At 42.4% G+C, this 17,706-nt stretch overlaps 2 protein-coding genes across 2 annotated transcripts; both read left to right on the forward strand.

The window, feature by feature from the left end:
- Positions 1-933: 933 nt before the first annotated feature.
- Positions 934-3,949, forward strand: LOC125550388 (14-3-3-like protein A). The gene is made up of 6 exons (XM_048713377.2): positions 934-1,081; positions 2,064-2,504; positions 2,605-2,683; positions 2,885-3,007; positions 3,386-3,502; positions 3,595-3,949. Exons 2-6 carry the CDS (start codon positions 2,098-2,100, stop codon positions 3,652-3,654), a joined length of 786 nt encoding a protein of 261 aa, XP_048569334.1. The 5' UTR covers positions 934-1,081; positions 2,064-2,097; the 3' UTR covers positions 3,655-3,949.
- Positions 3,950-7,514: 3,565 nt separating this feature from the next.
- On the forward strand, positions 7,515-15,923 carry LOC125550387 (protein CASP). Its single transcript, XM_048713376.2, has 18 exons — positions 7,515-7,751; positions 8,521-8,810; positions 9,370-9,519; positions 10,124-10,212; positions 10,355-10,464; positions 10,562-10,656; positions 10,929-10,981; positions 11,165-11,330; positions 11,835-11,927; positions 12,252-12,380; positions 12,596-12,715; positions 12,977-13,057; positions 13,783-13,890; positions 14,084-14,227; positions 14,308-14,406; positions 14,495-14,574; positions 15,233-15,325; positions 15,403-15,923. Exons 1-18 carry the CDS (start codon positions 7,631-7,633, stop codon positions 15,467-15,469), a joined length of 2,088 nt encoding a protein of 695 aa, XP_048569333.1. The 5' UTR covers positions 7,515-7,630; the 3' UTR covers positions 15,470-15,923.
- Positions 15,924-17,706: the final 1,783 nt, after the last annotated feature.

Genomic DNA, 17,706 nt, shown 5'->3' on the forward strand with positions numbered 1-17,706 from the left:
CTGATCTCATGGGATCCATTCGCGTTTGTCTTTGGTGGATCCGACTGGATCCGGTCTTCGTTCGTCTACGTGTGTGTCTGCAGGTTGAATCCTTCCGATCTAACCTTCTCTTTATCGGCGACGGTTGCGGTCCTGGTGTGCTGGTCCTATGGGCCTTAGCACCATGACTTTTCGACTGCCTACTACAACATTGTTTGCCCGACTCCGACGAGAGAGGGGCGATGATGGCGGCACACATTCGGCTTGCTCCGGTGCTTGTAGTCGCCGCTAGCTGGTCTACAGACCTGGATGCAAATTTTACTTCTAGTGTTCTTTGTACTACCTTCACAGTTGGTGAATAGATCGAAAGTTTTCTTAAAAAAAATACCTTTGGACCTTTTGACTAAGACATCTTACTATTGTATATTTTTTTAACCCCGTTCAAAGTATCATCACCGCACTGATCATCGGAACCAATAATCTATCCTCGCATGTAAAATCAACAGTGACAACTATATTTTGCAAAAAACAATTAATAAAAGTAATAACACATATATAGGGACAAATAAATTGACAACCCCTAGCAGGCCAGCATTGGATTTGGATCCAATCACAGACAGCCCTAGCGGCGGCGGTTGGTGTATTTGTTGAGGGCACAGGGGGCGTAGCATGCGATGTGACCACGGGGGCGCGATCGGTGCACACCCTCTCCCGTGAGGTCAAAAGCTCCAAAGGAGGGCGGTCCAGTGGTGCACCGACACGTACGTCCCCTTTCCCCACCGGTCCACTGGACACGTCCCACGCCGCCCGGCCACCCCCGCGCCCGGCTCGCGCGGACTCCCGGTTTGACCGGGCCCACCCACGCGCGGTGTCGCCGCCCGGGCGCGACGCGTCGGCCCGCGATTGGACGGCTGCCCCCGTAGCCAGGCGAGCTTCTCGAGGGGCCGCACCCATCGCCCTCCTATTTTTCTATCCCCCATCCCGCACCCCTCCCCTCCCCCACTCCTCCCTATTCCTATCCCCCCCGCCCCCCACGAACCCACAGCGCGCTCCCGAGATCCGCAGCCGAAGCCCGTGAGAAAAGCGAAGCGCGAGAGGAAAGGTACTCCCCTCCCTCCCTCCCTTTCCCCTCTCTTCCCCTCCCCCATCCTTCGCTGTGGGTGCGAGCCACCGATTGATTGTTGATTCTGGTCGCGGGGATCCGAGGTGGAGCGATTCCGCTCGTTCTGTGACGGATCCATTTCCCGTTTCCGTTTTTGCGTCTGATTCGTGCGCGTCAGGCTAGATTCCGGCCTGGATCGTGCCAGATCTGGTGTTGGCTTGTTGGATCGGTTAGGGTTCGAGATCCGATCTGACGCGCAAGTTAGGGTTTCCGAGAGCAGCGCTTTTCCTGCCGGATGTACGGCTTGTTGAGCGTGTTTCCCCTCTATTTGGAGTGAGTTTAGTGGGGATCGACGGGGGATTTCGGCAAGGATCCCAGATCTGCCCAGAAGCATGAAAATGCGCACCGTGCTGATGTTCGTTGTATTACTAGTTCTGTAGATCCAGCGCGCATCTCGGTAGATGGGGTGCGAATCTCCTCTAGTGAGGTCTAGATCTAGTCGCCTTCCTAAGAGAAGGAAGCAGGTTTTTATTTGCTTGTGCCGATCTAATTTCAGCTTTTGAGTTCTGTTTGCTTGTTATTCCGTGAAAATATTGTCTTCTCAACCTGAAGCTCGGTGGTGTTAGGTTAGATTTGTCCAATAGAATATCAGAAAAGTCGGAAGGATCAAAGGCCAGTATTGATGGCTCCTTTTGAGGATGCCGTAGGATATTTAGATGCATGCACTCCCCAAAAGTGATTCCTTGCCCGGGTTGTAAAAGTTTGGCTAGCTCTCTTAACTATACTGTATCATATGAAAACTGCTTACACCACTTGCGAATCTGGCAAAGGAGGGTGATTTGTAGCAATTGCATATTCACTTTCGTTTGGTTCATTTTCTTCAGATTCTGGAATTAGTTTGCTTGTTGATCCCATATGCACTGCTTTTTGTAGCACGGTACATATATGGGCAAGTGGTAACAGTGACAATTTGTATTTGCAGGCACTGAACTAGTTTGCAACAAAGAAGAGGGAAAATGTCTACCGCTGAGGCAACCCGTGAGGAGAATGTGTACATGGCCAAGCTTGCCGAGCAGGCTGAGCGTTACGAAGAAATGGTCGAGTTCATGGAGAAGGTGGCAAAGACCGCTGATGTTGGTGAGCTCACTGTTGAGGAGCGCAACCTGCTCTCTGTTGCTTACAAGAATGTGATTGGTGCCCGGAGGGCTTCCTGGAGGATCATCTCCTCCATTGAGCAGAAGGAGGAGAGTCGTGGGAACGAGGCCTATGTTGCTTCAATCAAGGAGTACCGTACCAGGATTGAAACTGAGCTCAGCAAGATCTGTGATGGCATCCTCAAGCTTCTGGACTCCCACCTTGTCCCCTCTGCCACTGCAGCAGAGTCCAAGGTGTTCTATCTGAAAATGAAGGGTGACTACCACAGGTATTTACTTGCTGCATGCAGAGAATTATGCCAGTCCATAGTTGTTGGATGCTTGGATGTACACCAATTTACTTTCTACTCCCTCATTGTGAATCCATAGGTACCTTGCGGAGTTCAAGGCGGGCGCTGAGAGGAAAGAAGCAGCTGAGAACACTCTTGTAGCATACAAGTCAGCCCAGGTTAAGCTTTCATGGACTGTTTGCTAATTTGAAACATACAGTATCATGTACCAGTTTGCTTTATCATCATCTTTCTCTTACAAAGTTGAATACATGTTCTGTCATTCCTGGTTGGGATATACTGTGCAGGCTATTCTTTTGATTGTGTATATTGTTTCATTGAGTGTGCATGCTGACATTAATTTACTTATTATTATGTAGGACATCGCGCTTGCTGACTTGCCTACCACCCACCCGATAAGGCTTGGACTTGCACTCAACTTCTCAGTGTTCTACTATGAGATCCTGAACTCTCCAGACCGTGCTTGCAACCTTGCCAAGCAGGTTAGTCTTCTGTTTTATACATCACATCTTTTGTTGAAGAGTTCTTCTGTGTGGAGCCCTGCTTGTTAATTCTTTTATTTGATGGGAGCTACACCTGAGTCCCATTTGTCATGGAAGCTATATACAGTACAATTCTGATCTCTGGTGAAATTGTTGTTTCAGCATTTCTTATGCTTTACTTTATGGTACTATATCAGTTTAAAGTTTTTTATGAATGATGAACAACAATCCTTGTTAACTATGCCAACCAGTTGAAACGATTCCTGCTATTGAAAGTATAGTTTGAACCATTACTTGACATTGAGGAAAAAGGGTCTCAGTCTACATCTGTCATATATCTAGAATGTGATTAATTCTGGAATGTTTACTTGTTGGTAGGCATTTGATGAAGCTATTGCTGAGCTGGACTCCCTCGGCGAGGAATCCTACAAGGACAGCACCTTGATTATGCAACTTCTTCGTGACAACTTGACTCTCTGGACCTCCGATAACGCAGTATGTCTCCCCATCGAAACTTCTACCTGTATTGGCTTGTCATGGGTGGTGTTGAAAACCTTGTTACTCATAGTCGTGCTAAACTTTTCCAGGAGGAGGGTGGTGATGAGATCAAGGAAGCCGCCTCAAAGCCTGAGGGAGAGGGGCACTGATTGGCCCTCGAGCGTGCCCAAGTTTATTTCTGAGTCCATTTACGCAGCTACCTGTATCATTCGGATCATAAGATGTACTAGGGTCGGTTGCACTATGTGAATCATAAGATGTGGTAGGATGGTGCTATGCGAAGCGTGTCGAGCTGAAGTACCTAGTGGACTACAGTCATGAGGACGGTCATGTGGACATCGTCGCTTCTTAGTTCATTAGCAGATTTCAAACTATTTCCTGTATTGCAGCACATTATTAGTATTGCTGTATTAGCAATTTTCATGGCTTGTTGATGATTGATCATGCTTGGCGTCAAGCACCCCCAAAGCTTGCCTTTCTTATGAGGCAACAACTGAGTTTTTCTTGTCTACTTCCCTCTCAAAATAATTGACTTCTAGGATTCTTCTAAGTCAAAAAGTTTGATCATTTTGATATGAAATTAAATCAGCATCATTTTATTCCCTTAGTTCAATTATGAAATATATGTTTGATATCCTGTCGTGTTTTTACTTTTGGCATATAAATCCCCTTTATGTTTCTACTGTTACACAACTCAACTTTGTTTCAATTTAGTGGCTCAAATTTAAAATGCAAAATTCAATAAAAGATAGTATTTTGGAACATTAAATAAACATATTTCCCCTTGTGACACAAATGCCAGGCCAAGCGCAATAGGCACACTCTTGCCAGATGAAATGTGCGCTACCCCGAACCCGTGGGAGAATCCGTGTGATTCTGGGAAGCCAATATCACGGTCCTTCTAATTTCCCAAAAGTGATTCTTCTGTCATCCATCCCATTTGGATCATACCTTCATCTCTCGCGTCTACTTCATCTCCTTGAATGAACCATACGCACCATAAAGTCAGCCTGTTTCTTGAACGGGATTACTTCATGTACTATGCTTTGTGTCCTATTTACATACAATGGTCAGATGGATGGTTGTAGGCCCAAGATGCTAACATGGGCGAAAAGTGAAAATGGAGGACGGGGCCATTGATGGACTTTACAAAAAAACACATTTCCAAATTGCAAAAAAAATATAAAAAATTCTACATACACAAATACATATATAACACGTTCACGAAAAGTTTCATAACAATATACTTTCATACGCCGTGTAGACAAAAAAATACATACACGGAAATGGGCCACCATTTTCTTTTTGTTGTTGGGCTGATTTTTTTTGTGCGGCTTGCAAATCATAATATTTTGATCAAAATTTTACAGACCCACCACAAATATGTTTAAGTTTTCATTTTTTAAAACTTAGAAATATCATTTTTGAATCATTTTAAATAAAGTCCTCCAATGCCCCGTCCGCACAAACTTCGCACTCCTAACATGGATGGTTAATATTGTGTGTTAGTACAAATATCGTACCGATTTTATTACATGTGTAGCGGTGCTCTTTCTTCAATGTCAATTCCACATTGTCTCTGCCAACTCATCCCTTGACAAAATCATTTCAAACTTTTCTCTCTAGGCATAAAACTTTGCTCCCTACCAAAGCCTCTCCTACTCTTTCTTCGTCCTACGAGCCTCTATGAAGTTAGTACGACTTTCTAGATCTCCCATCCTCCTCCTCCCCATCTACTTCATCCTTGCTCTTTGAGGCCTCATTCGGTTTGGAGGATTTTCGTAGGAAAAACATAGGAATAAGGATTCCAGAGGAAAATTTCCTATGTATGCATTCGGTTTGTAGGAAATGCGTACAGGAATTTCGTAGGAATACTACTCATTTCCCATGTTTTTGGAGGAAACTACACATCCACTCAAAGCTCATTTTACGCGTAGGAACGAGGCAAGTCAATTCCTTAGAATGGCAAGTGCCATCCTATCATATTCCTATACTACTCCTAATTCCTACGTTTTGATTTCCTCCAAACCGAATGAGCCCTGAAATTTGACATCGGTCTTTTAGGTGGAGGGTCACCATTCCTGGTTTGTCACTTTTTATTGCTCTTAGGAAATGCGCAATAGTGATGGAGTGTAGAGAACTTTCGTTCGGACTTAGGCATATGCTTGTAGTAAATGTCATGTGGCATCGAACAATTCAGGATGAGAGATATGTCTTACCTTCTTATAAGAGATCAACTCTTAGCTATGAGAAGTCAAGTTTTTATTTTCTCTTCATTTCTTTCTTTCCCACATGATACCGCTAAGATAGTTTTAGTGTAAACGCCCTAAGCAAGCCCATTAATTTTTTCTTATTTTCTCCCACTTTCCATTAGTACAACCAACCGATGCAGATTCATGTTTTGCTATTGCGTGTTCCCAAGTTTGTAGTTGCTTTTGCACTACCTTTTATTTGTTCTTTATTCCACGGCTCGGGCCAGAACTCAAAATTGCTTAGGAGCATAAATAGAGATGTGTTGCTAATGATTTCTCCATTGCCATATCGATTATATTCAATGTCTAATTTATGGTTCCAAAGTATGGCATTTTAGACCTAGAGGAAATGTTGACCAATCGCTAGCCTCTTCTTTCCCCTCTCACAAAGCGAATGGGGCATAGTCTTCCTCCCCTCGATCTCTGTTAGTGAGATCGTGGATTCACCTCACCTCTATTTGCCGGTTCGACGCCCCGGGGTGGGGAGGGAATCTTGGTGCCTTGGCTATGGTTAGTATATATGGTTTTAGTCCTAACAAGAGTGACACTTGACGGATGTCGATGCCTCATCTCCGAGTCAGTCTTTTGAGCTCCAACCCTCCACGAGTTCATCCGTCAGGACAGATTATGCAGAGCTCTGGCATAGGTTCCTGCCGGCCCCACGGGGCGGCTAGGTTGGGGTTTATTGCCGTGTGTGCGCGACGGTGATATTTGGTGTCATGTTCTTCAGACCAATTCGAAGGTTTAATGATGACGACTTCGACTTTAGGGCGCCAATCCTTACAGTCACATGCGCACAGAAGTCTCGACACGTCAACGCTTATTCTGTGGTTCAGAGACCTCAATACATTTTTATTTTTTTGATGTGCTTTGTACCTCATGATTTTTTCGTAAATAAAACCCTAGATGGAATGCTTACCGTGTCTTTTAAAATACTTCTAACTAGAAAGGCTCTCGCAACCTACCAGGTGCAAGGCTTCCTCTCGTTTTCTTCCCCTAACCCTAGGCGGATAGGGCAAACTCTCCTCTCCAAGCTTCGCCAGAGAGCCTGTGGATTTGCCTCTCCTCTACCCGCCGCTCCGGCGGCCGGTGGAGGGAAGAGGAAGTCCTGTGCCTTCGCCTCGATTATTTAGGTTAGGTTTTTTTTAATCCTCGCAGGTGCGGCGCTTGAACGGGCGGCGACACTTCTTCTTTGAGTTTGTCTTTCGTGTTCCGATCCTCCTCGAGTTCGTTCGTCTGGACGTAGCCGATGAAGCCCCGACATAGACTCCTAACATCTCCTTGGAACGACGATGTTAGGGTTTCTCGTCATGTAGCGAGACTAGCTATCAGATGCTTCAGATATATGCAAGGGTTCAACAAAGATGACCGCCGCTTCGGGGTCCTGGTCCTTAGGACACGTGCATGAAGACTTCCCAACTGTAATCGACAAGGTCAAGCTGGCTCAGATAGGGGAACGACGAGAGCTACGCGTCGGCGGCTCATTCTATTGGCAATAGTGGCCGTTTGATGATCTTGGAATCTCAATATAATTTTATTATATTTGAGATGCTTTGTACTTCCACTGAACTTTTATAATAGATCTGATCATTTTCACGGGAAAAAAACTTGTAGAAAAATAATATCATTGTCACAGACGTCACTCGAACGTTTGCTCCCACGCGGCTACCAGACGGAAGAGGAGAGCGAGCAGACGCACCCATCGCCGCAACAAAGCCTACAACTTACGTACTGAAGAAAAGAAAACCACTTGTAAAGCAGATCACATATACTCACCGCACCGCACCGCGCGTCGTCGCCGCGCCGCCCCGCCCCACCCCACCGGATCCCGCCAGATCCAGGCGCCCAGATCCCGGAGCGCCCGACTGGTCCGATGGACCCCTCGCCGGCCCAGGCGGCCGCGGCGGAGCGCGACCGCTCGCCGCCGCCGCCCCCTCCCCCGCCCCCGTCCTCCTCCGCGTCGCCTCTCGCCGTCGTCTGCAGCTTCTGGAAAGGTCCGCGTCGATCCCCACCTTCGCTTCGTTTGGTTCGAACTGGTGTGCCCGGAAGGACGGTTGGTTTGAATTGCCGCGGAGCATCGCGATTCCCAGTTGCGCGCACCTGTACTGGCTCGTAGGTGCAGAATCTGTGGGGTTTTGCACTAATCGCGGCTGGAGAGATCTTAATTGCCTTGAGATGCTTACATTTTCCGCCTGCATGCAAATCTGTTACTAGCATTTTTTTGCTTGCCACTTCCTCAATTGGCTCCAACTGTATGATATGCTCGTGACAGGGAGACCAAGTAGCTTCAGTAGAGAATGCCTGAGTCTTCGTCTCAAACTTAAATTCGCTATTTCTATGAAGCTTGGCAAGCTTTTGTTGTCCTAGTTTAGTTTCTGCACTGATCGAAAAAAGCAAATAATAGATATCACTTGTTTTTGTGCATAGGCCATGTATAGCCACTCTACATCATTCGAACAATGAGTTAGTGATTGATCACAGACGTCATGAACTTTTATTGTCTCCTTGAATTATTTGCATCCATACCAAGTAGGGAGAGTAGCTGTGAGTTGTCATGCCACGTGATCGATACCGTGGTTCCCATGTGGGGGTTTGGAAAGCTACAACGCCTAAATAGCTTCCAAGTGTGAATGCTCATGTGCTGTAGATAACATATTGATTTATTTAGTTATTGTATGTGGAATGTAGGTTGATGCCTTCGCCATGTAAAATTTTATGCTATCCATGGTGGAGAATCTGACTGTTGTCTCTTGTACAATTTAGACTTCGATTTGGAGAAAGAAAGAAGTGGGTTGGATGAGCAGGGTTTAAAGATTGCGGAGAATCAAGAGACGAGCCAGAAGAACCGACGTAGACTTGCTGAGAATACTCGGGACTTCAAGAAGGCATCTCCAGATGACAAGCTTAGTTTGTTCAACTCATTGCTTAAGAGTTACCAGGAGGAAGTTGACAATCTCACAAAGAGAGCAAAGTTTGGAGAAAATGCATTTCTCAACATCTATCAGAAGCTCTATGAAGCCCCTGATCCATATCCAGCTCTTGCTTCTATGTCTGTATGTCTTTCAAACTTACTCTCTACCGTAGCTTCTCTAATTCGGCATTGTTTGTTGTATTCATAGAGGAAACTGCCTTCATGGCTGTCCCGACTTCTCTAAATTGCCACCAATACTTAATATCTTGCCTTGTTGCAATAATTACTTGCCATCTTATTGGTATTCAGTATTGACACCTACTGATATCTGATAATAACAGATAATTATTTGTATGATTCTATTGTCACTCTCCGAACATAGAACTTTTGCTATAACATGTGTCAACTTGCACTAAATTAAACTATAGGTGGGAAGCTGTTAATCTGCAAATATAGATGCGAGTTAGTTTGTTCCAACTTAAAAGTAGCGGTCACGTGTTAACACTAGTGCATATCAGAGTTAGCAACTTTGGAAAAAAACATGATATGGCACTGCAGTTTCCTCCAACAAAAGTCTGATGTGTTCAGTTTTGTTTATTCCTTTGCTTGAATGTCAATAACTAGCATCTTCTTCGAATATAATAAATGACATTCAGTCAGATTTCACTAAAGTTTGTTGCTAATGATCTCAATTCATTCAGGATCAAGACCAGAAACTATCTGAACTGGAGACTGAAAACCGGAAGATGAAACTTGAGCTTGAAGAATACCGGGCGGAATCTGCGCACCTAAAGAACCAACAGGCGACGATTAGGCGACTTGAGGAGCGAAACCGGCAACTAGAACAACAGGTCTGTTCCAAGGTCACTTGGTTTCCCGCTCTGTTTTTTAAACTAGTTAGTTTTCCTTCTGGTTTTGATGTTCTGCACGAATGGTGTCAGTTTCACAGTCGAATAATGTTAGTTCCTTCACACTGGTGCTTTATGAAATTATCCAATTGACTTCCTGTATCCATACAATGGTATTCTTAATTTTCATTTTCATACTTGAATGGCCGTATTGTTCTTGTTTGCAAAGTTTCAGAAGGCTCATACTTTTCATGATAGAAAACTTAAGCCCTTCTTTTTACATTGATGCATGAATTCCAAATTTCACCTGAACTAAAAACAATCGTACCATGGTCTGTCTGCGAATATACTGGCCCACTAGCCACTGATACTGCTTTTTAGACATAACACCATTAGTCAAAATATTTTGTAAATATCTAAGTGGCATTGCACTCACAGCTGAAATATATACATTCCTTCCAGTTTATGAAGTTTGTGTATAGCGAGCAACTACTTTGATGAAAAAACATCGCTGATTTCTTGTTCCACATAGTTTTAACACACTTCCTGTTTCTTGAATCATATCTCTTTTACCTTCTAATGATTTATTTTATTTTTGTGATTTTAGATGGAAGAAAAAGTTAGAGAGATGGTTGAAATGAAACAGCGAAGCTTGGCAGAAGATAGTCAGAAAACTCTCGAAGCCCTGAAAGATAGGTATGATAAATAATTGCAACGAAGAAAATAATTGCTTAACGATTATCACAATTTAAATTTAAGCTTCTTGATTTCGAGAATTTGCCACATCATATATGATGATGCATGCGCTGATTTGAATTTTTGATTGCCATGATTGTAGGGAACGGGCGTTGCAGGACCAACTAAGGCAAGCTACAGAAAGTGTCAAGAATATGCAGAAGTTACATGAATCGGCACAAAGCCAATTGTTTGAGCTTCGTACTCAATCAGGTTTTCTTCCTTTCTTTAGTTGTGTTACCTTGACGATCGCTATGCTTAATGGTTCAATAATTATGGAAGTTCTAATGAAGTTTTATATTTTGTTCAGAGGAGGACCGGACAGCAAAGGAAGCTGAAGTGAGCCTTCTGATGGATGAAGTTGAACGCGCTCAATCACGATTAGTTAGCCTTGAAAGAGAAAAGGTAATGTTGCATGTTGCTGTTTTGGCTTTAGGAAAATCCCTTGCATTCATATGGTTGCAATTCTCCCACTATGGCAATCGAGATCTGTGCCTTGAGATCTATGCACATTCTCTCATACTACTGCACGAAAGTTATGGTGATAGACTATTATCAAATAATCCTCAGTCGGTGAATACATTGAATTGATGACTGACATGTCATGTGTTGACCAAAATGTGCACATCTATTATTGGCTTCCCTAACATACGATTTTATTCTTATGTTCACTGCAGGGGGATTTACGGTCTCAGTTGCAGACAACAAATGAAGACACAAGTAATAATAGGTAATTTTGTTTGCATTTTTCCTGTGTATGAATGAATATGCAAGTGTGTATTTGCATAATTTTTATCATTCATAATGCTGTTGATACAGTGACTTTCAGCAGTATTGCTATTATTTTAGCTGGGCCTTTATGATTATCTAGAACTTAATACTAACTTATTATCTGAATTATGTAATTATGCAGTGATTATGTGGACCCAAGTGATATACTTGAGAGTTCTTTGAATGCCAAGGAGAAGATTATATCAGAGTTGAATGCAGAACTGCGTAACATTGAAAGTACTTTATCAAGTGAGAAAGAAATGCATGTGAATGAAGTAAAGAAGTTGACTGCTTTACTCAGTGAGAAGGTACCCAGTCATTAAAATTGCTATGTCAAAATTCAGTTGTCAGTAACCAACTCACTACTCTTAATGTTGGCTACTGGGTGCCAAGCTATAAGTGAGGGACTCAACCATTCTCTTATTCAGAGAGTCCCCCTGTTTATTCTTTTCCATCATCTGAAGGGCACAGTAGTCTTCTTATGTGTATCATCAACCTGTCTATTTACTTACAATCCATATTCCAAATATTGTTCAATATATTAATTTCTTTGCTTTTATCACTATCAACATTCTGTGATAGGTGAGTTTCGTAGACATGGCTACAGCCACTAGGTTTGCATCTGAACCTGAAAAAAGCACACAGAGTGAATAGTTCTAATGAAGATAATAATAAGTTACTTTTTCTACTATACGTGTGAGCCATTTCCCAGTCACGAGTCGATCCACCATATATACGCTCTTGGAATGATTTGTATCTATGCACCCATGGTCCACTTATTTGTTGTTTTGCTAATTACTTTCTCTTTGTAGGAAACTGCGATAACGGAGTTGAAGAAAGAACTTCAAGAAAGACCTACGACTAGACTAGTTGATGATCTCAAGAAAAAGGTTCAGATTTTGCAGGTTGGAACAAAACAAGCTCTATGGATAAACATGTTTTTGTTAAACCATCTACTTTAGTTCGGACATTTGACGACGTACTGTCCATTATCAACTGGATCTGAACTTGAACTCATTGCTTCTTTATCCTTTAGTGAAGTTTCAAATACACATGATACATGAGATCAGATTTTCAGTGTTGCATCTTATACTAAATTTGCCCACATCATTTTGTTGGTGATCACAGAGATATGCTTGAGATACATTTTGTTATTCCTCCATATTACCCTCACTATCTTTGATTTTCTGTCCCCATGCTTGCTGAAATTCCTTTTTTTTTTCCAATAGGCTGTTGGGTACAACTCAATTGAAGCTGAAGACTGGGAGCTAGCAACTAATGGTGAAGAAATGAGCAAACTGGAAGCTTTGCTTCTTGATAAGAACCGCAAAATGGAGCATGAACTTACACAGTTGAAGGTTGGTACCTACTCCCTCCGTCCCATAATGTAAGACGTTTTTTGACACTAGTGTAGTGCCAAAAAACGTCTTACATTGTGGGACGGAGGGAGTAGTTTATATGCTGGAAAATGGTTTGGCCCTTTGGAGGACAATCAGTATTTGTCATGTATACATACTTGTTATCTTCTCTGCTGTAACTGTCTTGTAAGTTTTTCTTTTTGCATCTCTTAAAGGTTAAAATATCAGAGAAGTCAAGTCTTCTTGAGGAAGCCGAGAGAAAGATCGCTGAACTAACTTCAAAGGTTGAAGAGCAGCAAAAATTGATTCTGAAACTTGAGGATGACATATTAAAGGTTGCTCTCCTTACCCTTGTGATATTTCACATATTGCCAGTAGATCCTATTGTCCTTTGAATTTGAATATATAATCCTTACGAGCATGTCTTCTGCATATACAGTTACCTTATTTAGTGCTACAGTCTGAATAGTGATATTATGTTATTACAATAAACTACACAATCCTGGATTTCGATGCTTAAGAAACCAAAGAATTTGTTATGCCTTTTGTTTTTTGAAGCACATGTGTAGCTGATATGTTTATTAACTTTGTTACAGGGCTGCAGTTCAACTGATAGGAGGATTTCTCTTTTGAATGATTGGGATCTTCAAGAAATAGGCTCAAATGAAGTATCGGAGGTAAAATTCTACTTTGGCTTCACTTATGGCGAACCATGTCGCTTTAATTCTGCATTACTCTTAGAAGCTGCATAGTTCAGCCGTGGACAATAAATGCACGGGAAACACAGTTCAGATGATCAACTTTAAGTCCTCATAGACATCATCTTAAAGCGAGTATAAAGATCTGCAATTGTCATAAATGTTACCGTTACAACTGTTAATACACAACACTGAAACATTGAAGAGTTAGAGAATTACCAAACACTTGTCTTTTTTGCACCATGATTTTCACAAATCATAACTGGTTTCAAATCAACAACTGTTACATTCGGTTGATGAATTTACTGTCTAATTCTGAATTCTATGTTACTACGTGGCCCACTAGTCAGCAAGTGGTCTGTGTTAACCATTTCTTTGTAGAACAGTTGTTCTCCTCGAAACAAAATAACTCTTAATATAAGCAATCTTTCTTATATGTTTTAATATTTAGCGCCTCAGTTTCCCAGAAAAAAACTCTTGATACACTGATTTTACAAACATGCGTGTGATTTTAATATTTAGCAGTATATGCAGTTGTTATCAACAGTATCCACAGTTCTAGATGTTAAGGCAAACACCAAATGTGCCTAAGAATCATTTCAATACTCACTTTTTTGTAACAGTGCATTTGATTTTGAGTTATCTAATCAGATGGTCACTACATCCATGTGTAGCTTCACTTGTTTCTTTTCATTTATTTACAGGGTACTGATCCAAGGAATTCATCACCAGACCAAGATCAAAGTTCCATGCTCAAGGTCATCTGCAATCAGAGGGACCGTTTCCGTACACGATTACGTGAAACTGAAGAGGTATATATTATAGGCTTCTATTTTCGTCAAGGTTTGGTAATGATATAAGAGGGTCATTTTCCTTGGTATTCTTGAAAGTTGTGGTTCTGTTAGGCTTTTCTTGGGTTTTTTTTATCCCATGACGCCTCTTTGCTTCATGAAATATGAAAATGCATCACCACTGACCATGTATTGTCATTTTTACATATCCCAGGAACTGAGGAGATTAAAAGAGAAGTATGAAATGCTAGCTGTAGAATTGGAAAAAACAAAAGCTGATAATGTTCAATTGTACGGAAAGATTCGATACGTCCAGGACTACAGTCATGAGAAGATTGTTTCTAGAGGACCAAAGAAGGTATAGCATAAATCCTTATGATGGACTTTACATACTTCACATTGTCTAGCATTTGACCTTTGTTATGTTGCGCCTTGCAGTACGCAGAAGATATTGAAAGTGGTTCTTCAGATGTTGAAACAAAGTACAAGAAAATGTACGAGGATGACATAAATCCTTTTGCAGCTTTCTCGAGGAAGGTAGATATATTTGAACATATCATCAGCAACACATGTTATCTCTGGTAGTGTACACAGCTCAATTATGTTCCTTTTTTGCCATATCCAGGAAAAGGATCAAAGATACAAGGAACTTGGTATAAGAGATAAGATCACTCTCAGTAGTGGCCGTTTTCTCCTCGGTAACAAGTATGATACTATCATTTTTTGTGGGGTGTGCAGTTCAGGTTTTCCTTTTCTTTGTATTTGTTGTATCACCTATCTTTGATGATAACTTTTAAATTGTTGTAGAAACAGCAGAGCTATACATGCCAAGTTTTTTATTTGACCATTCCTAATGTCGTATGTCTTTTTTGAATTAAATAAGTACAACACCGATGACTCAGGTGTGCATGGATCTGCCACTGAGATGTACTCCCTCCGTAATGAAATATAAGAGCGTTTAGATAGTGCTCTTATATTTCTTTACAGAGGGAGTAGTTAATTCGGTTCCAACTTCTTGAATTATACCCTTCGTCTGAATCTTTATTTAGATTTTATATTTGGTCATTGTGCTCATGTCTAAACTTTTAAACTGGCCACCATTGATTAATCCTAGCCCTTCATGGATAAGAATGCACAAGTGATTGTCATTTTGTATTACATGATGCCTGAGTTTCTTTATTGTATGATTTTATCCATGAAGCGGACTGAAAATAAATATATCAAGTGTTTTGTTTGTATTCACATATTTGCCTGGACTTTTATATTCTCCTACACTAATGAATTGCTTGAATTTCTGTATTTGACCAATGAAGCGGACTGAAACAAGAAATTAATGTAGCATGTGTTCTGTTTGTATTCACAGATTTGCCCGGACATTTATATTCTTCTACACTATTGGATTGCATCTCCTTGTGTTCACACTGCTGTACAGAATGTCAGCTTTGAGCTATCTGAGGTAAGCATGCATCGCATCGTCAATTTGAATTTGATGTCTTGAGCATGAGCTTGGCTAACTTGAAAACATTTGTGCAGCATAACACCTGCACATGATGAGATCATCCTCGACGCTGGCAATCAGACACTATCGCATATGCCCTGAGCCAAGTTTGATGTATCCTCGACGCTGGCAATCAGACACTATCGCATATGCCCTGAGCCAAGTTTGATGTAACAGTATTATCACTTGATCAGTACTGAAAACGAAGCGTTCCCGGGGTTTTGGTCTCGAGAATCTCTGCATAGGATTATGACTGAAGTTTTTAGTTTACTATGCCCTTTAGGTGCCTTGATATGTTCTCTCCTGTAGATAAATTTCCAGTAAAGCGGGTAAGGACCAAGGGACGAGGTGGCGGATGAGGTGTGGTGCTAGAGTCATTCTGTAAACTGTTGTATTACCCAATTGCCCTTTTGATGACAAATGAAAGCACATATGTACAAACACAATGCCATCCAAAGTATGTTTCAGAACATATGGTCGGGAGTTTGTGGCGAGGACAGTTGTACAGAATTCTAGAAATAAAAAGGATTGAGTGAGCAACATTGGAGTTTCTTTACGTTAATTTAGCAGGGGCAGTCTTGAGCAGATATTCGGCAAAAGCAAGTTATCTGGAGTCCCTTGTATGTAAAAGATGAAGTTTGCAAGGTGAAGCATTCAAAAGTTGAATTCTCGCAATTGAAAGATTTTTCCTGAAAAAGGAGTGCATCCGAGAATTGAAAAGGAAGAAGAGAAACCACCGGAGGCGACGTTCCTGTCGACAGAGGCGCATGTGAGTACTCCCTTTGTAAAGAAATATAAGAGCGTTTAGATTATTAAAGTAGTGATCTAAAAGCTTTTATATTTATTTAGGGAGGAAGTACTTCATTAATCTTAAAACTCGCTGGATCGCCGGCTTAATCTTTTGGAGGTGTTCATAGGAATAGAGTATGCGTACGTGTGTTTATACTTTATCAATTTTATTAAAACCCGCTGGCTTAATTTTTTGGGTGTGCTCATGGAGATAGAGTATGCATATATGTGTTCATAAGAATGAACGTATGCATTTGTTTGTGTACTGTATTTCTAAAAGAACCGGGAGGCAGGGAGAGAAGGCGTGCAAGAGTTAAACTCGGCGAGCTTTATCCATTTCTTTTTTTTAAACTTGGTGAGCTTTATCTGAAGAGCGATCCAGCCGGATTACCTGTCGAGACCCACCCGCACGCACAGTAAACCCGCTTGTCTTCAACCACGATCAGTCGGTGTAGGCTGGCACGCCTACGGATTGTCCCCAACCACCGTGCATATCCACTGCAACCCGCAACCTCTCCCGAGCTACAAAAAATTCACACCGTTTTGCCGACCCTCCGGCACGCGCAAGTGACACCAACAGCGACGGCGCCGGGAACCTGTGGACCGGCGAGGAGCCGAGGGGCAGCCCACACACAGGCTCGCGCGCAGCTAGGAGCCAGAGCGGGGAGGCAGACCGGGCTGCACTAGGGTCACTGTCTGCGGTCAATTCACGGCGGCGCGTAGCGCAGCGCCGAATCGACAGGCGGCCGCAGGTTGGCTCCGGGAGGGACCTGGTAGCTGGCTACTACGGGCCATGCACGGTCGCGGTCTCCGATGCCTACGCGCCACAAGGAGCACGCGGGGCGGGCCGGGCCACGTCGAGCCCCGGGCGCCGTCGCCGTCCGCCGTGGTCTGGCGCCGCTATCCGCCGAGTCGCCGGAGGGCGAGGTGCTGGGAATATGTACGGGGTGGTAAGCCGGAGTGGCCGCGTCGGGTCGACACGTCGGTCCTTGCGTAACATGTGTATCCCTGTGGTAGGTGTGTTTCACTGTAGTTGTGGTGTGCTACCATCGCTGTCCTGTGAGCATCACCGATAACCAATTCGGCTAAGGTACAGTACTTGTTAGGGTTACATGTTGTAAAGCCGTGGAAAGGATTATACACGTAGAGAATCGGTGTACAAATATTTTTGTTGATTTTTTTGATAAAAAAGGCGTAACTATTGCAAGCCATGCAAAAGATAATATGTAAAATGCATTATTTCATAATAAATGTAAAAAATGACCATTAGCAAGTCGTGCAAAGATTGTAAAATGAATTATATTTCATAATAAACCTCTTACACATTTATGCAACTTATCGTGCATCAAATTTTCCCTTGGAGACATTTCTATCCATCTTTTCCCCGTAATTTTCTTAGCACTTTTTTGATTTTTTCCATAGCATTTAAAGATGATTTCTGCAGTATGTTATTCGAGTTTTTTCTGCGGGCATGTTATTCTAGTGTTTGCTAACCACATGTTCCATGCCATTATGTTATTCAAGTGTATGCGTCATACTAGTACAATTAT

Source organism: Triticum urartu, chromosome 4A, assembly GCF_056163025.1.
Source record: "Triticum urartu cultivar PI428250 chromosome 4A, HENAU_Tu73, whole genome shotgun sequence".
Classification (NCBI taxonomy): domain Eukaryota; kingdom Viridiplantae; phylum Streptophyta; class Magnoliopsida; order Poales; family Poaceae; genus Triticum; species Triticum urartu.